The 23,720-nt window shown below is 34.8% G+C and overlaps 1 protein-coding gene across 3 annotated transcripts in view; it reads right to left on the reverse strand.

Moving 5' to 3' along the window:
* Positions 1-4,982: 4,982 nt before the first annotated feature.
* LOC129262357 (tyrosine-protein kinase CSK-like) overlaps positions 4,983-23,720 on the reverse strand; it is a 35,330-nt gene continuing 16,592 nt past the window's right edge. For all 3 annotated transcript variants that reach the window (XM_064099899.1, XM_064099900.1, XM_064099898.1), the window contains 10 exons: positions 23,326-23,426; positions 22,244-22,463; positions 17,070-17,175; positions 15,062-15,127; positions 14,298-14,400; positions 13,378-13,462; positions 12,920-12,993; positions 11,843-12,038; positions 9,343-9,429; positions 4,983-8,763 (listed from right to left, as the gene is read on the reverse strand). In XM_064099899.1, the coding sequence (XP_063955969.1) occupies positions 8,593-8,763; positions 9,343-9,429; positions 11,843-12,038; positions 12,920-12,993; positions 13,378-13,462; positions 14,298-14,400; positions 15,062-15,127; positions 17,070-17,175; positions 22,244-22,463; positions 23,326-23,426 (1,209 nt within the window). In that variant the 3' untranslated portion in view covers positions 4,983-8,592. The remainder of the gene's footprint in view (positions 8,764-9,342; positions 9,430-11,842; positions 12,039-12,919; positions 12,994-13,377; positions 13,463-14,297; positions 14,401-15,061; positions 15,128-17,069; positions 17,176-22,243; positions 22,464-23,325; positions 23,427-23,720) is intronic.

Consider the following 23,720-nt stretch of genomic DNA (forward strand, 5'->3'; position numbering starts at 1 on the left):
AAAAGATTTATTTGCAATACTTTCTATCAACTGCTCTCAGTCTACAGTCATTCTATATACCTCCATCATTATATAGTATCTACTGGAAACGACTATTTCATTGCATACAATATCCATCGCTAAATGTACTCTCTTCATATAAGTGACTTCAATTGATTTATAATAATAACATTACATTCCATATGTTCAAAGTCATAAATACAGGAAGATGCTCATTTGCATCTCCACATGAAAATATTTCATTAATGATCCCATGTTATCTCACAAAGATTACGTAAGATTTATATCATATTGGATGGCTCGATCAGAATGGAATACCAGAAATATATATTCCAAGCGTTCTGGAAAATATTCCAAGAATCGCAGATGAGTGGAATATTGGCCCTAATGAATGGAATATTCTGGTATTTCATGAAATAAAGCCATCCAATATAATAATAATCATCTATCCCATCCCCCCCAAAAAAAATAAAGAGGGATCAATTTGTATTAACAAGTCATATCACTTATCACATTATGCCAATATCACTTCATAGGATCAATTTTGGTCGTTGACATGCGACTTGCATGTAGTTCATTATGACGTCATCGAGCGTAATTGTCCTTTATGCTGCGCATCGGTTTCAATGTTGTACGCATTGTATATTTCACGCATTCGCGCATGCGCCCTAAACTGTAGAATATGCTCTCATATTAAAAAGCAAATTTTGTACAGGAGCCTATGGGAAATTCGTCGGATTTCGGTCCTTTTTAGGGATACCCTCTGATACTGCGCGGGCAATTGATGCAGACAAAATACACGTTTTTAATGCATCGCTAGCACACTATATAGATGATAATATTGCTCTTGATGTCCAACAAAAGCTTTAGTAAAGGGTTCAATGACTTGAATTAATCTTCAAAAAGTGATGAGACCATTAGATCTTTTAATTCCATTGATTTCTTGTGAAAATGTTAATTTTTCATTTTATGATCTATGGCAAACTCTCTTGGTAATCTTTTTCTTTAAAAATAAACTTTTGAAATCTTATTTTAGTGATTGCAAATATCAGAAAGGTACAGTGATAACATTTTACCCCGATTTAAGCTGTCCATAGTACATGTAGTATCTACAACTTAATAAACTTCAGAACAAAATTGTGGCTCATTACTTAATTGATAACATCACTGGGATGATAACGGATTCAATAAATATACAAATACGTCAGGCTTTTGGATAAATTTACGCAAAATTTTCCACGATTAAAGTACCTACTACTTTGGGGTTATTTCAAGTATTTTGATTTCGCACTGGCAAAAAAACCCAGGCATTTTGTGATTATGTGGATGTGAAAACAGCTATAGATAGCCTTCAATAGCCTTCAATTTCAATCAATCTTGTTCTTGTCAAACAATCTTCATATCCATATTCTGTATGTATTGCTGTATAGAATATTGAACAGTACATGTTTATGACATTTCACCAGGCAAGAGTGCAACACGCCTACAATCTCTGAAGACTTGGGGGGGGGAATGGCATTTTTGGGTCAATAATTTCTGGTATATACATATGAAATATACCGGTACCATCGTTTATTCCCTGACCCCCCCCCCAAAAAAAAATAATAATAATAATAAAAATACATATATATTATGGTCTGGTGAATATGAAACCCACATATGAGGCAAGCACACAACAGCATTGCGATAACATAGACATACCATTCTACACAAAGAACGGGGCAGGGGGTTCACCAAATGATAATTGTTATAATGCAGTAGTTTGGACCTCACAGGAAAAATCAGGAAATATAAAATATGACATAAAAAAGTTCCTGACTTGTGCATGGAATTGCAACTAAACATCAACTTTTGACACAATACATGTATGTTCAGTAATAACAATAATAACAGTAAAACAGCAAAAATAATGATGAGTATGTGAAGCCTTCACAGTCAGTGTTTTAAAGCAATTGTTTCATAACACATTACTAACACAAACATTGGTATATAAGGAAATGATAACAGCATATGTGTACATTCCAGAAGAAATATCCTTAAATTATACTGCTACACAATCTTACAATACAACACAAATCAACCAATGTAACATGAAAATAATTTCACTGATACAGAACACATTTTCTAATGCTCATCTGATGGACTTCATAATCAATCCAAATCATAATAGTCATCAAGCAAATCTAATAAAACTTTTCTTGAAATGTAATACTGTTGTGAAGAAGATCTTTTGAGTTACGTTGAGGAAGCCATGTGCCTGAGCTAAATTCAAATAATGAGAAAAAATGAACTACACGTACAACAATTTGGCAAGACTGTGATATTGGATCATTCTATAAAATAAACACAATCAATTCAATATTGTCTCAACTACCTTTTAGCCTGCAGCGTCACCCCTTGCGCAGTTTATGTGACATTTTGTTACAAAATTAGGATAAGCTGCACACTGCAGCTGTGCTAGTTGGGTGGCTTGTTTTGGCTTGCATTCGCAACTCATTTGTTAACATCCGTAACATTTTGAAGCCATATGGGTGTCACATTTCACGGGGAGTGGTTCATAATTTGCTGATCCATGACACTTTAAACAGCATTCGGCAATACCAGGTGGGTGTTTCATAAAGCTGTTTGTAGGTTACGAGCGACTTTACGAACAACTGGTGATCCTTTCTTGCGGTAAATGATACAAACATTTTCATGAGTGTTAATGAAGTTCCTAAAAAAGGATCACCAGTTGTTCATAAAGTAGCTTATAACTTACTCATATTTTAAGAAACATCCAACTGTAATAAAGATTTCTTTGGGTAAAAGCAACTCAGTGTACCCACAGGAAATTTTTCTGCCAAGCCAGCAGTGAGATAATGACTCTCATACAATTTACATTGGCGTTACGTAACATCGTCTGGTCATACATGTATATCTTGTTCAACTCTGGGTGATCGACATCACCTGTTGCAGGTTAAGCATCCAAATGGTGTAAAATTCCTATGAAAATATGCAATCAAGTTGAGAAGTCGCTAGCCACTGAGCATGAGAGCAGTGTGTAGCTTGCCCATTTGCGTGTTGTCTTGATGGAACTTGATGAAGCGGTGGGAGTGCAGGTCAAAAATAAAGATGATGTTTCAAGAACCCTGACATTTCTTTGTAGAATGCCCATTAAAATCTGAAAATGCAAATACTTTCTTTTCTTTGAGCATGTCTAAAGCAACAACAGCTGAAAATAGGTTGCATTTAGAAACACATTTAGAACAAAACATACTTTACTTTGCCATCAATTAATATTTTTGCTTAAAATAGGCTCTCTCGATTTCTGACCTAATAGTCATTGAGCACACACAGAACCTGTGAATTGAATCGTTTGAGTTTACTTTGTGCATTTCAAAACATCTCAAAAAACTGATATTGCAAGAAACTTACAAAAAATATTTTGGGGTCCCAAATATTCACGTCTTGCAATTACAAATTTGCAATCAATTGCAGATATTTTCTTGCAACACCCCCTTGAACTCTCTGGCCTGTATTCTGAACACTGGTTTAAATTAGACCATGGTTTAAAGTTGTGGTTAACTATGGATAGCCAATTGGAGCACAGATCCTTAACAGTAAACATCCAATTTATTAACTCATTTGACACTCAAATCATTCATAGTTATCTGGAAATGACAACTGAACTAGTTTTCTTTATTATGAAAGTGAAAGGAATCAAAACAAAGATACAATATAAACAGAATCTTTGAATTTTTAGCTCCCAATAATTTTAGCACAGACAGACTTAGACCGTGGTCTAAGTTAAACCTGATTTCAGAATACGGGCCTATATGTTTCTGTGGTTCAAGCTCTTCATAGACTATAGATTACTGCTCAAGTTAAAAAATTTATTTTTAATAAAATATTAACTGTACACCGTCATACAAATGCCAATTTCTGTAAATATGGTGGTGACCACTCATACTTATTAGTATACATGTAGTATACCAACCTATCACAGTGAATTCACTATACGCCTACCCATAGATTAGGCTCTCTTGTAATTTGAATGACTGTCGCAAAGAATTGCGATATCCCCAAAAGGCATGTGTGCATTAGCATTGCACGGGTGGTTATGGCTTGGTCTCCTGTGTGGGCCATGACCATGGCTACATGCAACCATTATTAACAAGACTTATTGTATCCACTTTTACATAACAAATGGCAAAAATACGCAGATTACCGGTAATTCAAATATTGCAGATTTCAAATACATGTAATTGAGAAAATTGAGGAAAACTGACTTAATTTGGTACAAACATTGACGATTAGTCCCCACCTACGAAATGTGAATGCCCCCAAATAAAGGAGAAAACATAAAAAGAATAAGAGCAAATTTTCATTTTCCTTTTCCCTGAAAATATCACAAAAATTCCCTTTTTGATCGGGAGCAATCAGCAAATATTTTAATACTGTCATCAGATTTCAACACATCTCAATAAAGTAAAGCCTCATTAACTGAGAAACCACAGATGCTTACAAGTGTCGGCACTTGTGAGAGAAAAAATTGTTTGATGTTGTTTTTGTACAACACATTAATCCAACTCTGAGCCATTTGTTAATGCCTCAGTTGCAAGCTACATAATACCTAAACCTCTTAAGAATGATAATGAATTAAAGAAAGCAATTAAACCTTATAAATCAGGATAAATATGCAAATCTGTAAATTGTAGTACATTCTTATGACCCTTTGTTAGAATGTGTCAATGAAATTTCACTTAAACAGGGAAGATGCAGCTTTTATGAAATTGGCCTCTTAAAAAAAGATTGTCTTCACATGGATATCATTAGAAAGAATTTTATCAAGCAACAAATTTTGACAAATTAAATTTTGTTTCAAGGGGGAAAAGATCACTTTTTAGATCATAATGCTGATTCTACAGATAAAGATTGGTGACTAAAGGGTATGCACATTACAAGCTAACAAAAGCCAAGCAACATACAGATAACATACAAATATAACTATATAACACTTAGAAATATACAGAGTACACAATTGCAATGGTACAGCGATTAGTAAACAAGGGTTAGCATTATACATGAAATTATGCTACATACATGGACACAATTAACCTTTTATTCTACATCTTGATACATACATTGTACATAATAACTTATAAAAATGCCAGCATTTTTACATTTAATCTTCCAAGCGTAAAGGCATAATTCTCTCCTTATGTACAACATCACACCGAAACAACGTTACAGACATCCTGTGTATGTGTATTACTCACTGATAATTATATACTATCTGGTACAAAACTATGTGTAAAACATATTACTTCCCCTAAAATAGAGTACAGTCACAAGGTGTCTATACTTTCTAAAATACATGAATTGAACATGTGACTGAACATGTGACTGCTCATGTGACTACACAAGCATCTTATTAATGAAGATATATAATGCAGAAAAACGACTTGGAGACATGAAAGAATTGTTTTGAGCTTTCAACTTTTACATGATATCTTATCATTTTTTGAGACTTTGTGATGCAAATAAATACATATAAAAGAGACCAAAGAAAATCCTTGAAAATACATTCAAATTAATGCACGGAACTACACGTTTTCTACTGGCAAGTTTGCGAACAGTATATATTATACCCAACACCATTGAGACTACAGAGAGAGAATGAACAACAGAAATAATTCGCAATAGCCTCTACTTAACAAGGTCCATTTTGTTTGTACTGAGTGGAAACAATATATAGACTCCCCCCCCCCCAAAAAAAAGTTACATTTTCGTAAGAAATATAAAAGGAGCCCATTTCATAAAGAGTTACAACTCTGGTAAGTTTGCCATTATTAAACTACCATGGTAACAGGACTCAGCAGCCAATCAGAATCAAGTTTTCAATCATTTTGGGAGTTACAAAACTAGCAAAGTTACCATAGTTGTAAACTTTCATGAAATAGGCCTAGATACGTTATATTGAGAAAAGTTATATCAATGAAGAACATGCAAGCTTATTTAATTAAGTTTCTATGACCATGTATCACTGAACAGCATTTTTCTATTAAAAAAAAGTAAAATGGCTGGTGGTTCACTTTAACTACACATGTGTGTGCCTATCAAAAGTGCCTTATTAACATTATGAAAGTATTATGTTCAATGTTTCTGGATTGTAGATAAATTCATCATAATTGAATTACTGTATATTGTGTGAATTAGCGAAATAATATCGCATGTTAGGGTTAAACGTTATTCTTGCAAAACATGATATTGGGACAAATTCTGAGATTTTCCTGTTATTGTTTCTTTCATTTTGATTTATCAGTTGAGTCTGATGTGTTTTAGCATGCAAGTGATCCAGTGCAATTTTGCAGGGTTTTCTTTTTCAGAACGATGGTGTCCAGAGATACACGGTCCTTGAAATGTAATCAATGTGTCAATCAATTGGTGCACTCTTTGTGTGATCATCACTCATCTAATATTTTTGCTCATAAAACAATATGAAATTTATTCTTCTTTTTTTTTTAGGGGAAGGGAGATACACTCGGTACAATAGTTTCCTCTTCAGATACCAATTTGTTGCATAGATACAAAATGAAAATAAATACATATGAAAACATGGAAAAGAAAAGTTGGTCATTCTGATCAAACTTTGGCAAAAGCTGAACCACTAAAATAGACTAGCTGAATATACTTTCTTCTACGCAACATATATTCTAAAATGCCATTCTTACAATATATAAACTGAACTGCAAAGAGTTTGAACGGAATGAAGAGTAAGACTTATTAATAACATCTTTAAGGTAACTAACTTAGAATTGAATCGGTAGGCCTATCTTCATATTAAAGTGCATAGAACGCTGAGGTGTTTTAATGAATTCTGACTTCAAATTCACTTTGAGAATTGGATTGCGCTTAGATGAAAATATTAAGCTTTCCATTCAGCTTTCACTACCCAAGTTCATGACTACTTGGTCAAACAGTGATTAATTAATATTAATTCCAGAACACAATGCCAAGTGTATACACAGCCATCCTAGAAATAATACAAGTGACTGACCAATTCAAAATGCCCATAGACTTTCAAATGAAAAGTTTCGGAGGTCACTTTCATAATTTCAATTCTGAGTTAAATCAAACATGAACAACAAATTTCATACAAGAAATGCTTTCAGCTAGCTATAGAAAAAATAGTTGTTTCAAACATGTATGGAGTGTGCAGCAATTTGGCAATGTCAATAGGAGAAAATTTTATTTCCCAAGAGAAAACTCTTCTCCTTTATTTTCACCACATTGCAATTCATATAGCCTCGTTGTGTATTCAAGCAGAGAGTCATGCTCTGTTTGAAAATGCTGTCTCCAGTTTGAAGCTTCGCACATTTACCACACACATTTTGCGATTTTGAGTATCAGCATATCGCTCTCGATTCACGTATTCAATCACTCTGTACATAAAAGACAGATTAAGTGCTCATAAAACGTTCCTGCAAACTTCATCCTCATTCAGACATGCAGATGTGGATTTGAAAGCTCAATATGCACTAGAATGAAAAAAATAAACAAAACTAGGAGAAAAAAAAACTATTTCAGAATCATCATCTTAAGTACATAACTGTACGTTCCATGAAACTGCCCATCTCTTTTTCTATATGATGAACTCAAATCATCAAGGAATGAATCAGTCGAGTTGAGATGGTAACTATGTACTTGAGTGAAGAAATCCAGAGAAATAAAAGTAAAGTGTTGTGTGAGAAGCATCATAAGTTCAGTCATTGAATCGTCCTTTTCCTTCTGTTCTAGGAAAATCTTCAGAAAAGATTAAAAATCAAAGCCAAAGAAACAAACGTTTCGAGAGAAGCAAAGTAGATTCCATGAATGGTCCATTTGTTTCTGTGCTACATGTATATGACGATCTCACTGTGACATGAAATGGTTGAGTTGTGAATATAATGTGTTTGCGTGCACATCAACATGTAGACAAGAAACAATGCTACAAAACAAAAGCATTCGGAGAAGTATCAGAAGTACATTTTCATGAATTGTCCTCTTCTTTCTCTGCTAAATGACAATCCCATCGCGACATGAAGTGGTCGAGTTGTGAATGTGCTTAGTGTAGATTAAAAACAACACTATGAAAAAAAAGCATTTATGAGAAGTATCATAAGGATAACGTGCATTCCATGTTCCAATTGCCAATTTCTTTCTCTGCTAAATGGCAATCTAATTGTGACATGAAACGGCCAACTTGTGCATGTAATTTTCTTAGTGTAGATTAAAGACTAAGGAAATTAAAGTATTACAGGAGAAGCAAGCGCATTCCAAAAGTTTCTTTTTCTTTCCCTGCTAATACGATGATCTCATCACGACATAAAATGTTTGAGTTGTGAGTGTGATGACCTTAGTGGAGGTTAAAAAACAAAGCTAGGGAATAAAAGTGGGAGAAGCAAGTACATAAAAAAGTCATTTTCTCTTCATGACATGAAATAGGTGAGTTGTAAATGTGATGTGCTTACTGTACATTCAAAACAAAGCTAGGAAAGAAAGTTTTTCAGGAGAAGTATAATAAGTACATTTCCATGAATTGTCCATTTCTTTTTCAGCTAGATGATAATCTCATCGTGACATGAAATGGTTGAGTTGAGAGCGTATGTGCCTGAAGGTCGGTCTCTTCTTTGGAGTGATGTCCCAACAATCCTTCATTACCATGTATACATAGTCTGGGCAACCTTCTGGCGATTCCATCCTGTAGCCCTTCTCAACATGGGCAACGACCTCCGATAATGGCTGCCAAGAAGGATGGGAATAGAAGACAATTGTAAGAAGTATAAAAGCAAATTGCAACATTCAAAGTTCAAAGTTAGATTTATTTTACACTTGTACATTATTTTACATGAAAATTTATTAATACAAAATACACAGAGTAAGTAAATAAATAGTAGTTCAAAGTGAATATATACATGTACCTCTACTTCTACTATCCTCATTCATGCCCTGTGGCACATAAGGCCTCCACGCTTTCTTTTCATTTTTGTCGGTCTCTAGCACAACCCCTGGCCTCATTCCAACTCTTTCATCCATCGGTATTTCTCTCCCTCTCTAAAGTTCTCTGCAATGTTGTTTTCCATTCGGATTATATACACATAGCAACAAATGAAGTACATGTATGAGGGACAAAAGCAAAATGCGTTTGTCGGTCAAATTTCTCTGCAAAATGAATTATTTCCACTTTTAAATAAATCTTAACAAGAATTTCGCATTTATTTGTTTCAACTTGTCTTTTAAAGCAATCTATTTCTTCCTACACAAATATTTATCATTCATTTTCAAATTTCAAATTGGAGTTGCAAATAATCTATTCCTTACCACACGAGGATATGGCACTCTTCCAAAAGAGTAGAGCTCCCACATAAAGATTCCATAACTCCATACATCAGACATGGAAGAAAATTCCTGGAAAAGGTGGGGAAATCATACACTCAGATATTAAAAAAGCAATTGTTTGAATATTTACAATTTCAATATCATCATTGTAAACTACAAGCACAATGCTGAATTATAGTCGGACAATCAAACTCCTTGATCATGAAGCGGATTTATCACGAAAAATGTTGAGGGGGGAGGTCTGTTTTTGCCCCCCCCCCCCCCCTGTTAAGCCTGTCTAAAGCAAAAGGGTCAATAATGTGATTTATAATTGAGCACCATCCAACATTCTGGTGTTACAATAGTGTAGTGGTCACTGCATCCCGAGCCATTGAAATTCAAATCTTGAATTATTACATATCTAGTGCCCTTCCTGGTTAATTTCTTGGAAAATAGAAATAGGCCTTTTGAACACTTACCCTCACAAATACAAATTTAGAAATAAGAAAATTACAAAGATATCATCCAGAAACTTTCAGCTCATTCCATGCATTAGACATTCTTTCTATGAAGAAAGGTTACATTTTTTATACAAAATCACCCAAAAAATTATCCAATAAAACATACTTTTCATGTCATTTCCTTCACATCATCTGTTTTAGGGCACACACATTCATATAATCTAGTAACAAATTGGAAAAGTGACATCCACTTTTGGGGGATGTACCAAAACTGAAAATAAACTTGGGGGCCCCAGGCTGAAGCTGCTTGTTAAGTTATAAATGATATTACACGTGACTGGAGACCCTCTATTGCGCTAAATGGTATATCCCTTTATAGGTGTAGCAGACTTACTGTAGCACCTAAAAACATGGTCGAGTCATGCGTTAAGTCATTAGTATACACAGTGGCGTAACTACGAGGGGCATGGGGGCACATGCCCCCCCAATCGGCTGGCCAAAAAAAAAAAAAAAAAGGGGGAAAAGGAGAAAAAGAGGGAGAAAGGATTATGTTATGGTTTATTACATAAGAAACATTTTTTTCATAACTTTATGAAACATAATTTGCTCAGGACCTATGTCTTCATTGTTCCTGGTACTCGCATTGTCTGTTTAACGAAATGTATAATCCTGTTGTACTGAAACCTCCCGTTTTCAAGACAATATACACCAAATATATTTCCTCGCACTTCGAGTTATTATTGCTTTATGTAGTGACATAATTATGCTTCTTTTTCATGACTACTTAAAGTGACTGATTGATTATATAAAGGTCTTAATATAAAACATTTCCTGTCCGTGCTTACGTTCGTATTAGTGGATTGGTGAGATATGTCTGATCTTCATGAACTCCTGAAATCAGTCCTTAAAATGTCTTTTTTTCTGATATGAATATCAAAAATTTTCAGCTCACGCTTCGCGCTCGCATCATTCAGTTAGTGAAATACGTATGGTCTTAGTGAATTCAACAAACAAGCCTTAGAATGTCCCTCTTTAGGTCTGAATTTCCTAAATATTCAGCTTGCGCTTCGCGCTCGCAATATTTGATTAGTGAGATGCGTATGTTAATCATGATTACAATTACTACAAGTGCTTCATGCATTTAGATGTAATTCTAACAAAATCAGCAAGCGCTTGGCACTCCAATTAGATGACTACGGTGAGATATGTATACTCTTAATGGATTCCTAAAATATAGTCCTTAAAATGTCTGTTTGAAGACAATATATACAAAAATTTCAGCTCGCGCTTGGCGCTTGCATTGCTTGTTTAGCGAGACAGGCACGTATCATGATTACAAAAATTTGTTTACAATGTCCCTTTTTAGGTCTGAATGTCAAAAATTTTAAGCTCGCACTTGCATTACTAGTACTTGATCCGTGAGATACATATCCATTTAATAGTACTTTCCTTAAAATGTCTCTATTAGGTAAGTATATCTGGCAACTGAGCACGCTTACAAAGTGACTAAAATTTTTTTGCTGGTGCCCCCCCCAATGCCGTGACCCACGGTACGCCACTGAGTATACAAATAGCGGATAGGCATGAGTGTGGTGGTGCAAGATTTTACATGACGTGAAAGGAAGATGCTCTATTTGATGAGGCGTAGCATCATGAATAGATTCTTTCTTAAACGGAATGCGAAATGTCATGCCATTGCACTAATAAGAATATTTGCCATTTGTGTAGTACAATGCCTCGGAAGTTAGCAAAAATATGCCAATCTTTCTTTTTTAACCTATGTTTATGTAAGAAAAACATTTTGAAAGCAAAAAGCAAAATCCCTAAAAATGTGCATCTGATCTGCAGCAGCAATGCATATTTAAGTATTATGACATCAAGACCATGCAATGGTATATTTTGGACGGTACGTGTGCAAGGGTACCAATTTTTGACAATTAGCCTTAAATTTGCTTGCGAGCTATTAAAGTTGGCATTGTTCAATAACTAACAATCAGTTCTATGAAATGCCCCCCCCCCTTCTCTGGGGTGATTGAACTCACCTTTTTTCTAAGAGCCTCTGGTGCAGTCCACTTGATGGGGAACTTGCCTCCTTCTTGATTGAGTGTAGCCTCTTGTGAAAGACCAAAGTCAGATACCTTGGCTATATCCTGTTCCGAGACTAGGATATTCCTCGCCGCAAGGTCTCGATGAACAAATTTCTTCTCTTCAAGGTAAGCCATACCATTGCACACATCACTGAGGGTGGGAGCAGTGGGGAAGAAACGCAAGGTAAAGTGAGGAGAGTGGTTGATGGTCACCTCTGTGACCTTTGACCTCATGAATCCAAAAACAAATCAGATTTTTGCCACTCTCATATGCATACAGTAGCGAAGTTTGAAACTTATAAACACTGAAATGGAATATCATGAGAACAAGATATTTTCTGGTACAAAATGACCTTGGTGACCTTTGACCTCAACATTTAAGATACATACACAAACTAAGTTTTAAGTTGACCCCTTAACAGTTCTTCAGTCATCGTGAGAACAAGATATTTCAATGTTTATAATCCTATTTAACCTTATGACCCCAACATAGAATGAGATCATTGTCTCTCCAAAATGTATACTCAGATCAAGTTTTGAAGTTGATCCTCATAAATTTTTTTTAAGTTTTGAAATTGATCTGGCAAACAGTTCTTTGGTAATCGCAAGAACAAAATTTCAAGAATGCCAGACACAACTTTTCTGTAAAGATTATCTCTCAAAAACACTACAGGAGGGGAGGGAGTCATTACCAGATATTGAAAACACCATTACATTTAGGTTTTAGAAGAGCGTGGCCCATTCATCTTTAAAAATTATTCTTTAGCCTTGGGTAATATGATACTCATACATGAAAGAAAGAGATACATGTATCTATGGAAAGCCAAATGTGGGTCACAAATTCTAAGAATGAATCTTTTGATATATATCAGGATAAAAAACCCAAATCATTTTAAGATTTTGAATTCTATATGAAGAATCATTTGTGTTGTTGACAATATACAATTTCTTATATCGAGAAATGGGATTAAGAGGTAGGAGCAATTAAAAACACATTTGCACTGTATATAATGTACATTAATTATCATTTACCTGGCAAATTTGAGTAGATGTCTTGGAGTGATAATATTTCTCCCTCTCGACCTCAGATAGTCCACAAGATTACCCTACAGATGAAAAGAAAAAAAAAAGATGGGGCAACCATCATTTTTAGAGTCACCTCAAGATAAGCTACATACAATATTCAAGAATCATCAGAAAATCAATATTTTACTAAGGGCAGAATAATGATATTATGATTTACTGCATGATTGCTTTTTGGGGCCTTATGCCAGAAAATGATATAATTTCTAAAAAATAAAGATTATTTCCTTCCCTGGTTTTCCAATTGGCACACCAACCCACAACATGGGTATCAGTTTTTTGTTAGATGTCTTTTTTCTTTTGGCATGGGTGGAACTTGATCTCACGCACATTGAGATCAAATAATCTTATCCCAATCATGCGATCTTACTAAGCCCCAGTGCCTCCTGACTCGAGCCAGTTCTTACCTTTGACATGAACTCAAGGACGATGTAGAGAGGATTGCCTAACACTACCCCTAAAAGCTGAACCAGGTTGGGATGTTTTAACGTCCTGCATGAAAAAAAGACAGAATATGAAATTAATGATATTGATAATAGTAAACAAAATAATATGGGGTAAACACGTAGCACACGTATCCACCTTGTAAGGTGCTCAAGGTAGCCCTAAGCTGGGCTGCAGTTTTCATTGCTAAGAGCTTTTTGAGGAATCCTTTCTGCTGGTACATGTACCTATTTACTTTAACCTGGGTTAAGTGCAGCACAGTCCAAGTAAATTTCTTGCTGCTCAAGGGAAATAAGACCATGGCTGAGATTCAAACCCATGACCCTCTTACTGAAATTCAAGAGTCAGAACCAATAGACCACAATGTTAAATAATTTCAAAGGGTACATTTAGCTTTCATCCTTTACTCTGCCATGCAAAGCTTTTTTTTACTGACTTTTTATTTTCAACTTTTGCACATCTTTTGAGACCATATTTGCAAAAATTGGGCATGCCGTAACAACAATAGATAAACATAAAACAAAACTTGCTCAAAAACATGTTATAAATTTAAAGCAAATTATGTTTCCAGCCAAAAAATGTTACAATATATTTTTAATTGGCTGAAATGGAATTCATATTGTACATGGTCTCAAAAAAGGTTCCAGATAAAGTTTGTTCAAAAAGACAATTAAAATAGTTAATAAAACACAAATAATTAACAAGAAATGCACAAAATAATAAAATACATAGGATATTAATTCTGATCAGCAACTTCTTTTGTAATTTTCAAATTGCAGGAAAGTTTTTCTAACGTTAGGCAAATATAAAAACTGTTCACATTATAAGATTAAGCCAATCATTTCATCATGAATGGTAACAGCATGTTATAAATAATACTAACGTCATGACGGAGGCTTCTGCCAGGAATGCTTGTGCAGCTGTACTGTTGTCTTTGACTTGCTTGATGGCTACTTTCCTTCCTTGGTATGTCCCTTGTAGTACATCTATAAAACAAGGAGAATAAAAAAAAGTGAGTTCATACTGATGTTTCTATTAAAAGAGAGGTTTAATTACTGATTATTTTTTGTTAATATTAAATACATAGGAATTAATGGTTGTTATGTGCCTTTCCTTTTCTTTTATCGCAATAAATCAAGGTTGGAATGTTAGTGTGGAAATAGCATGATTATTGGAGCACTGTGATGAAGAATACACTTTAAATCATTGTTTGGATTGAAATCTAACACCAGGCATGATATTCTTCCAATTAAAATAGGAATTCCGATTTTTGTAATAATTTTTTTTCCAGATTTTTTCTCTTTTATTTTTTTCGTGAAATCCTTTGCCCAAGAACATTCTCATGCTGTTGTTATTGCATTTTAGAGTCAAATGATAGAATTATCATGCAGACTCACCTTGAAAAATCACTTTCGATTTCTTTATTATGCAAGAGCTTGTAACCCCAAACGGGGCACCCCAGACTTCAGCGGTGACTTAGCGACCCTTGGCTATTTTTCATATTTTTTTTTTTCAGAGGCGAATATCATGCCCATTACACAATATACCATATTTTAATTTTTTTGGTGTCTAGTTTATGGAATGGCTGTGAAGATGCCCCATAGGCAAATAATGTTTTTTTATAGCTAAAAAACATTTTTCACTTACCACCAAAATTTCCAGCACCAATACATGACCCTAACTGGATATCTTTGTTGTTGATGGCCCAGCCACCTAGAAAAATACAACAGATTAAACAAAAAATTGAAATGTATCCATAATGACATTACTGTTCCTGAATAGTTTATTCCACATGCATACTACATTTCTATTAGGGTCTTGTTTGGAACCAACACCAGAGCTGCTCTGAAGCTCCTTGTGAATTGCCACAAGATGTCAGTATAAATATATCTTGCATCAAACTACTTCAGAGTTACACTCCTCTGCAGTAGTTTAGTTTTATATTCTTCCTAAAGACTTTGAAAGGTTGTAAAACTTTTTTCCTCTCTCCTATAACTGTATTTTTTTCTTTAAATTTTGTTGTAAATTAAACAAACATTTTTTCTTTACATATTGAGATGTATACTTCCTGTTTTACGCTTCCCAAGTCATAGATTTTTGAGAAAATCAAGCACAAAGATACATAGAGAATGTTCCATGAAAGAACTATGATTGTTTTGACAGTTACTATTAGGAACTATGCTTCTCAGCCAATCAAAATCAAGAAAACTTGTCACACCACAAATGTTAAGGAAATGCTCTTCTCCTGTTTCAATAAAAATGAAATATACAATGCAGTGCCAATTACTGTCAACTATGCAATGATGCCAGGGCGAGGTTTTTTTTTCACAGATTAGAAAACAATGCCTCCACATTTCTTACTTGTTATTTGGGAAGTTAAATCCAACAAAAAACCTTTCTTTCTCAACTAGCATGTTATTCACAACAAATGAAAAACAACAATTTGAGTGCTGTTTACAGCAAGTTATATGAGTTACAGAAGTAATTCAATTGTGATTAATTAGTTACATGTACTCAAGCATTATAAATGCAATATGAACAGCAGAGCAAGGTTGAAAACATCAGAGACGTCATAATGAATTGGTATTATGAAGTGACATGGCCATATGCTCACAATGTAGAGAATGGTAAATATCTAGTTTGGTACCCATCATGGTGATGAAGTTGAGAGCATATCCTATCTCCCAACAGTGAAAGTGGTTTTGCAAAACAAAACAAAAATTACATTATAGCTCAATACTTTAAAAGTCAAATCACCAGTCCTATAACAAGTTGGGTGTGATGTCTGGTGTAAAAAAAAGAGAAAATTTATAACCAACACCAGCTCTCAACACACAACTTGAAATCACCCAATAAGGAATCCAAGCACCAACCTCATAGCACAATTTTGAGTGCTGTGGTTGGTGTAAAAATTAACTTTACACCAAAAAGTTGACAACATCAATCTTTAATTCGCGCAATAACAAATCCAAGCTCCAACTTATAGCACAATTTAGTACTGTGGTGGGGTAAAAATTAGCTTTAACCCAAAAAGCTGTCAACACCAAACTTGAAATCACCCAATAAATATAATGAATCCAAGCACCAACCCTCATTTCAAATTTGGTACTGTGGTTGGTGTAAACAGTTGACTTACAACACCAGCTGTCAGCACAAGTGTCAACACTTTAATTACCCATTGATCAAATGGATTCATTCACCAATCTGGTAAAAAACTGAGAGAAAAAAAAACTATACACAGCAAAATTTTCTTTGGAACATCCTAAGTATCTCTTTTTCGATACTTACCTGAATGAAAAATATACCTGTATTGATTGTATTGTTACACAAATTTCAATAAATAATTGTCACTGAGACAATGGATGTTTAAGAGTGTGCCTGTGTGTGATGATGGGTGCATATTCCTTTTTACATTTATCTTTCTTCATTTTTATAAATAATTTTCAAATGATCATCCTGGTATTAATAGTTGTGATTTGGAGGCTTATTTTTGAAGTTTATACATTTTGGACCTTTTTTGTAATTACTTTTATATGTGAATATACATTTTTATTTGATGATCAAGAATGAAACGAATTCGAATTTAAGCAAAAATTCATATACTGCTCGTGTATGTTACATACTGTGCATACTATGTTTATGTTGCAGAACTTACTCTGTATAAACGCATTTGAGTCGACAGACAGGTTGAGTTGTCCTCCTTTCTTTGGTATTGATTTGGTCAGCCTAGCACACAAGCCATCTGCTTCACTTTGGTAATGCTATGAGGAAAAACAGATGAAACATGTACAATGAATGTACGACACCAGGGATCATTGTCTTAAAGCTCGGCAAAAGCTACGGTAAAGGGTTAATAATGTGAATTATAATGAAGTATTAAACATGTCAATCTTCCAAGTTTCGCAGCCATAGATAATATTTTAGACCATGATATTTAGAATAATAAAGCCCACAATTATTCAGAAAAGCTCATACTTCATTTACAATTTAGATGAAACAGTTTATCTCCATATTAAGCCCAAAATTCACCTCAATTAAAGTTGAATGAGAAGAATATGAATGTACATGTAGCACCATTGACAATTAGTTCAAATTCAGTTTTGCACTTTTCTCAATGTATGATGAGTTTAATCAAATCATCATCTTTGTGAAATTGGGTGTACAGAGACTGTATAGTACTGTAAACACTATTATTTTCGTGGGATTCATTTTTCGCGCTTTGCAGTATCAAAACATATTCGCGGATTCTTGATTTCGCGCTGCGCACTCCATAATCACAAAGTCACTTCCTTCTTCCCTATCTGTGAATGGTTTTAATTAACATTTCAGCAAGGAAATTATATTTTCTGATCATAATTCTAGCTCTTAAGTGGCGTAATTCAGCATTGTTTTGATCCAATCATGAGCTTTTGTGACATTTAGCGCAACTTTTCTTTGCGGGACGGACATCGGGGAAGGCAAAACAGAGGCGCTGCTTGCCTGATATGGACGGCCGAGCACCAGGTAAGGACCGGGAGGATTACGGCTATTCAAAGTGCATAGGATCAATCAACAGACCTGGGCGATCAACAAGACATCTTCTTAAAAACAACAGATCTAAACACTCACCAATCAAACAGCAAAAGCAGCTCATATTTCAAGCAAAATCATAATTTAAATACCGATCTGCGACTGTTAAAAAATATGATCGCATTGGAACAAATTCTAGCGCTGCATATATGATTTTGGAGCTCCAACTTGCTTGCTTAAATGTCGCCTCTGTAAATCAAATTATGCAGTCTCTTTGCCAAAAGGCAATTGAACCGCGGTTCAAAACTTGCATGTTTTTAAATTTGCGCTCGCCATTCTAGCCGTTAAATCCGTGAAAATTTTCACTTTTACAGTATGCTTGCCATTTACTTTAGAAGTACATGTAGATAGCAAAATTAACAAAAATTAAATACAGTTTAATGTACACATACACAAGTATGCACACTTATACATTGCTGTACAACCCATACCAAATCCCTCAAGCACTCATTAAGTATGAAATTAACTTCTCAATGAAAGAGGAAAAATATGATTTATTGGAGCATCACTACATTAAGCTTTAAGTGGTTGACATTGCAAACCGGCTTTAAAAGGCTACATGTATGTGTGTTTAAAAATGTCTTGAATGTGACTACTGAGAGTGATACTGAACCTCAAAAAAAATTGCATGTACTTTCCAATTTATTTCAAATACATAGGATTGTGTAAAACCTTTAACTATTAAATGCTATCAGAGGTCATTTCCTGGTGGTATCATCCAAAAGAAAGATAAACTGCATTCAAGTGGTCTATACATACATCATACAACTCCAATTAATATAGATTCAAAAGGACAGTAATTGGCACAGTCACAGATCAAACGAGATTAGACATACATGTAATACTCTGAAGGGGCCCATCATTGAGCACAAACAATTGTTCCTCTGAAATGAAAATGTAAACTCAGGCTATGTGTAGATCTATCTCTGCATTTTTAAATCTAATAGACCTTGGTTTACAATCTGATTTAGATACATGTAGCTACATGTATAGGGGCATTTTCACTACAGATGGACACAGAGGCAAAAAATGAAGTTGATATTCATGTCAAATGCTTTATGCTTTGTAATAATACAAGACCTGGCAGCCATTTTTTATTTCAAAATGGCTGCCAAAGTATGGATACAAATTAGTGTTGAAAATAGTATATTGATACATAATTTGTTTTGACAGATTTTTAAAGAACAGGTTTGATCATGATGTTTTCGCCTGTGATTTAGCTTGCTATTATAACACTTTTTAAAATCCCACAGAAAGAAACACCAGTAATTCATTCATCTGATAAAGAAACATTGATGAAATATGTGATATGGTATGTAATGTCAGTTACCGAAAACATGAACTTTTTTTTCTCATTTCCTGGAAAAGAGGATATATTATATGAAACTTGGTAGATTTCCTCTCTAGGTAACATCCCTCCCTTCTATACCAAAATTAAAGATTATCAATTAACAATGAAGCCATAGGGTACCATTGAATATATGTAATGTCAGTTACCAAGTGGAAAATGTAATGTCAGTTACCGATATGTAATGTCAGTTACCATGATAAAACGTTGGATACCAATATTGAAATGCAAATATGTAGTCGATTTTATGGTGAAGAAATATTGTATACTTGTTATTCAAGTCTTTCACTTTTAAAGTCACACCAGAAGGAGCTTGCTATTGTATTGCCTAAATCTGCAATATTTTTTAAGCTTAACATTGTGATGAAGGGGATTTCCAGGGTCCCTTTTTTTAGTTTCTAGGATTCTTTTGAGCATTGCCTCGCTAAAAGTAAATTCCTGGTTTTTATGCCTGTTAGAAGTGTGGATGTGTGATACAATTTTAGTTTTTGGTTCACAAGTATAGATGAAAAGTGATTTGACAGTTCTGATCAATGTTGCATGGATCTACTAAAACTGTTTTTTTCTAATTTACAAATAGTTCAGTTTAGAAGCTGGAGTTTATTTTTTGTTGACAGCTTAAAAAAGAAATTAGCAAAGAAAATTATTAAACAAATTATGAAGAGAATAGAAATCTGACAGATATGAACAAGCATTGCTTGCACTGACCAGAATAGAAATCAATAAAACTACATGGCTGCATGAGATTCAGGGGAGGGGTACGTGTAGCCTAGGGGAGGAGACCCTTATTCATTTTGCCTTTTTTTAGGAGAGGGGGAGGTTGGTGAAGGAAAAGGTTTAAAAAGTCAATATAAAACTGATGAATATATTATGGGTGTATAGTCAGAAAAATCCATGTGTACAGTCAATGCAATATTAAATTACTATAGGAAAACATGTAGCTGCTATGACCCCCCCCCCCCCCCCCCGAGTAAGTAAAACATACATTTCTTTTCTTTTGATAATTAAAAATGTGAAGTATTATGAAACTTTTATGATTTTAAAAAGCCTCACATATAAGTACCAAGAAAATTATGCCTTTGAAAATCATATAGCACTGGTAAATGTAAATGTGGTAAATGTGTATTGTCAGTTACCGACAAGAAATGATAAAAATGTTCAAATCAAAGAAAGGAATTAAGAAAAAGAAAAAGTTTTTTCATTGAAATGTTCCTAGAAACTCGGGTATACTTCCACACCAACCTCACTTTCATGTGAAGCCCTGCATAGAAGATACAATGCAATGATTCCACACATTTGACTTCCATGTGTTATCTCTATGGCAAATTAAGTGTAATGTCAGTTACCAGCATGGTTGCGGAAAAATTATCATAGCCCCCAAAAGACAAAAACGAATTGTCTAATATTTTGGCACATCTTAACCTAGTAACGGAGGTATATTTACATATTCAAATTATTACTCTATCTACTCAGGGACATGAGATATTTCAATTTCAATGAACACCCTAAAATTGCATGTCCTTTTTCGTAATGTCAGTTACCGACACATTTTTGCTTGCTGATGCGTAAAAAAATGTGGTTACATAGAAAAACTTAGTATCAGAGTATACAGCAAGGTTCACTTTATTAACTCTATCAAAAGCAAACTCCAATCATTTGTTGTTTTAGAGATACACACAATGAAAGGTGTGAAAACATTGTGCCGTGTAATGTCAGTTACCGTGAAAATGCCCATAGGTATAATGAACAAATCTCTTAGAGTGGCTACATGATTTACCAGCGATTAGAAGCCATTCTCAACAATGCCAGCAGCAACTACTGTACTTTCAATATGCTATTAAGGCATTATCAATCGCTGTATATCTTTATCACACTTTCATAAGAAAACACCAGTAGAGATAAGAGGAAGCTCGTCCATATACTCACCTCCACTAGTCTTGTATAAAGGTTCTCAAAGAACTCATCTCTACAAGTCTTGTAAATTTTCTCAAAGAACCCATCCATCCACCCACCTCTACAGGTCTTGTAAAGTTCTCAAACCCATCTATCCACTCACCTCTAAAAAGCCTTGTAAGATTTTAAAAGAACTCATCTATCCACTCACCTCTATATGTAATTCTTGCAAAGATTCTCAAAGAACCCACCTATCCACTCACCTCTACAAGTCTTGTAAGGTTCTCAAAAGAACCCACCTATCCACTCACCTCCACAAGTCTTGTAAGGTTCTCAAAGAACCCACCTATCCATTCACCTATACAAGTGTTGTAAGGTTCTCAAAGAACCCACCTATCCACTCACCTCCACAAGTCTTGTGATGTCCTCAAAGAACCCACCTATCCACTATTAACCTCTACAAGTCTTGTAAGGTTCTCAAAGAACCCACCTATCCACTCACCTCTACAAGTCTTGTAATATTCTCAAAGAACCCACATATCCACTCACCTCTACAAGTCTTGTAATATTCTCAAAGAACCCATCTATCCACTCACCTCTACAAGTCTTGTAATGTTCTCAAAGAACCCACCTATCCATTCACTTCTACAAGTCTTGTAAGGTTCTCAAAGAACCCATCTATCCACTCACCTCTACAAGTCTTGTAATGTTCTCAAAGAACCCACCTATCCATTCATCTCTACAAGTCTTGTAATATTCTCAAAGAACCCACCTATCCACTCACCTCTACAAGTCTTGTAATGTTCTCAAAGAACCCACCTATCCATTCACTTCTACAAGTCTTGTAAGGTTCTCAAAGAACCCATCTATCCACTCACCTCTACAAGTCTTGTGATGTTCTCAAAGATCCCACCTATCCACTCACCTCTACAAGTCTTGTAATATTCTCAAAGAACACACCTATCCACTCACCTCTACAAGTCTTGTTAGGTTCTCAAAGAACCCACATATCCACTCACCTCTACAAGTTTTGTAAGGTTTTCAAAGAACTCTTCGCTATCGATGGTGAGTTTGTTCTTCTCATAGATAACCCTGTAATGTTCAACCTTCCTCATGAAACACACACAAAGTGTGTAGTCGCCGGGGTAATTTGTGCTCTCGCGCACCAAGAACAGGCCGTCTTCCCGAGGCTGCAGAAGGTCTTCTGCTTGTTCCCTTGTGATCTTACCATGGAACCATCTGAAACAAAAAAACAAATTAGATTATTATGTTAGCATGAAAGATTATTGTATGAACATATTGGTGAATAGAGATCATTAAAACAAACAAACAGTGGCAACTTCATTGAAATTGGTCAAGATTGAGAAAAAGGCCATATAGACAGGGTTGGCACTACTGTGACCCAGTGTAGTAGGAACCTACCACCACTAAACATTTTCAGACTGGCACACCACACGCTTGGCACTAAGTTTCCTACTGATAACAAAATTTATAGCAAAATGATGTTTTTAATTAATGCTTAAATCCTGGAACAATAGTGTACATGTACCTAGTTTTTGCCACCCAGGGTGTTAAAATTAAACATTATTTGGTTAAATAGTGAAACTAATAACATAAAAAACCAGTGATCAGATGAAGTCACTACAATATCATTCCTTTTTTTCCGTGAGATGAAATTCCATTTAAATTTGGAAATCCAAGATCGCAATGTTAGAAAGATTGTAGACCAGAGGGTGTTTCACGGAGAGTTTTAATTGTTACTAAAAATAACACTTAATTACTATTCGCATGCAGAATATAATGCTTCATAGCACTGGTCAAATCAGGCTCAGATGATGCGCACTACCACTTTATTTTAATCAATGTGAATGCATGTTAAATATCATGGGTGCATAGCATGACTCTTTATTACACTGTAAGTCACACTGGACTCTCTGAAACACCCCCTGGGGCCTATATTCACAATGGTAACAATCATGGAAATCTTGATCGGTTGTTGGGCACTGTCACCAAGGTGGTTACTAACATGGCAAAGTTACCATGATTGCCTTGATATGAAACGGGCTCCTGTAGTGCTTTGGTATTAATGGTGAAGACTTACGGCATGGTTTGTAGTTTGACTCCTTCTCTTTTCTTGACATAGTTAGCTGGTATCATTCCTTCAAGACCTTGTTCATTTCTAGCCTTGTACCAATTAGGATCCTGGCAAGAGTCAACAGAAATGTACATTGATCACTGTAGCACATTATTAAAGGGGTAATCCAGGCTTGAAAATAAGAGGATTACAGCAGATACATTTAAAATCAGACAAACGAAACACTGAATATTTAATCTAGATTCAAAGTTGGACAAGGAATAATAAAGTTATGACATTTTATAAAGGTTTGCAGTATTTTGGTGAAACTGTTCTCTGCATGTCTTCATGACCAAGCTGATAATGATATCCTCACTTATCAAAAGTAGTTTTATGAAATTATATTAATTTAAGTTTTGTCC

Source organism: Lytechinus pictus, chromosome 5 (genome assembly GCF_037042905.1).
Source record: "Lytechinus pictus isolate F3 Inbred chromosome 5, Lp3.0, whole genome shotgun sequence".
NCBI classification, from domain to species: domain Eukaryota; kingdom Metazoa; phylum Echinodermata; class Echinoidea; order Temnopleuroida; family Toxopneustidae; genus Lytechinus; species Lytechinus pictus.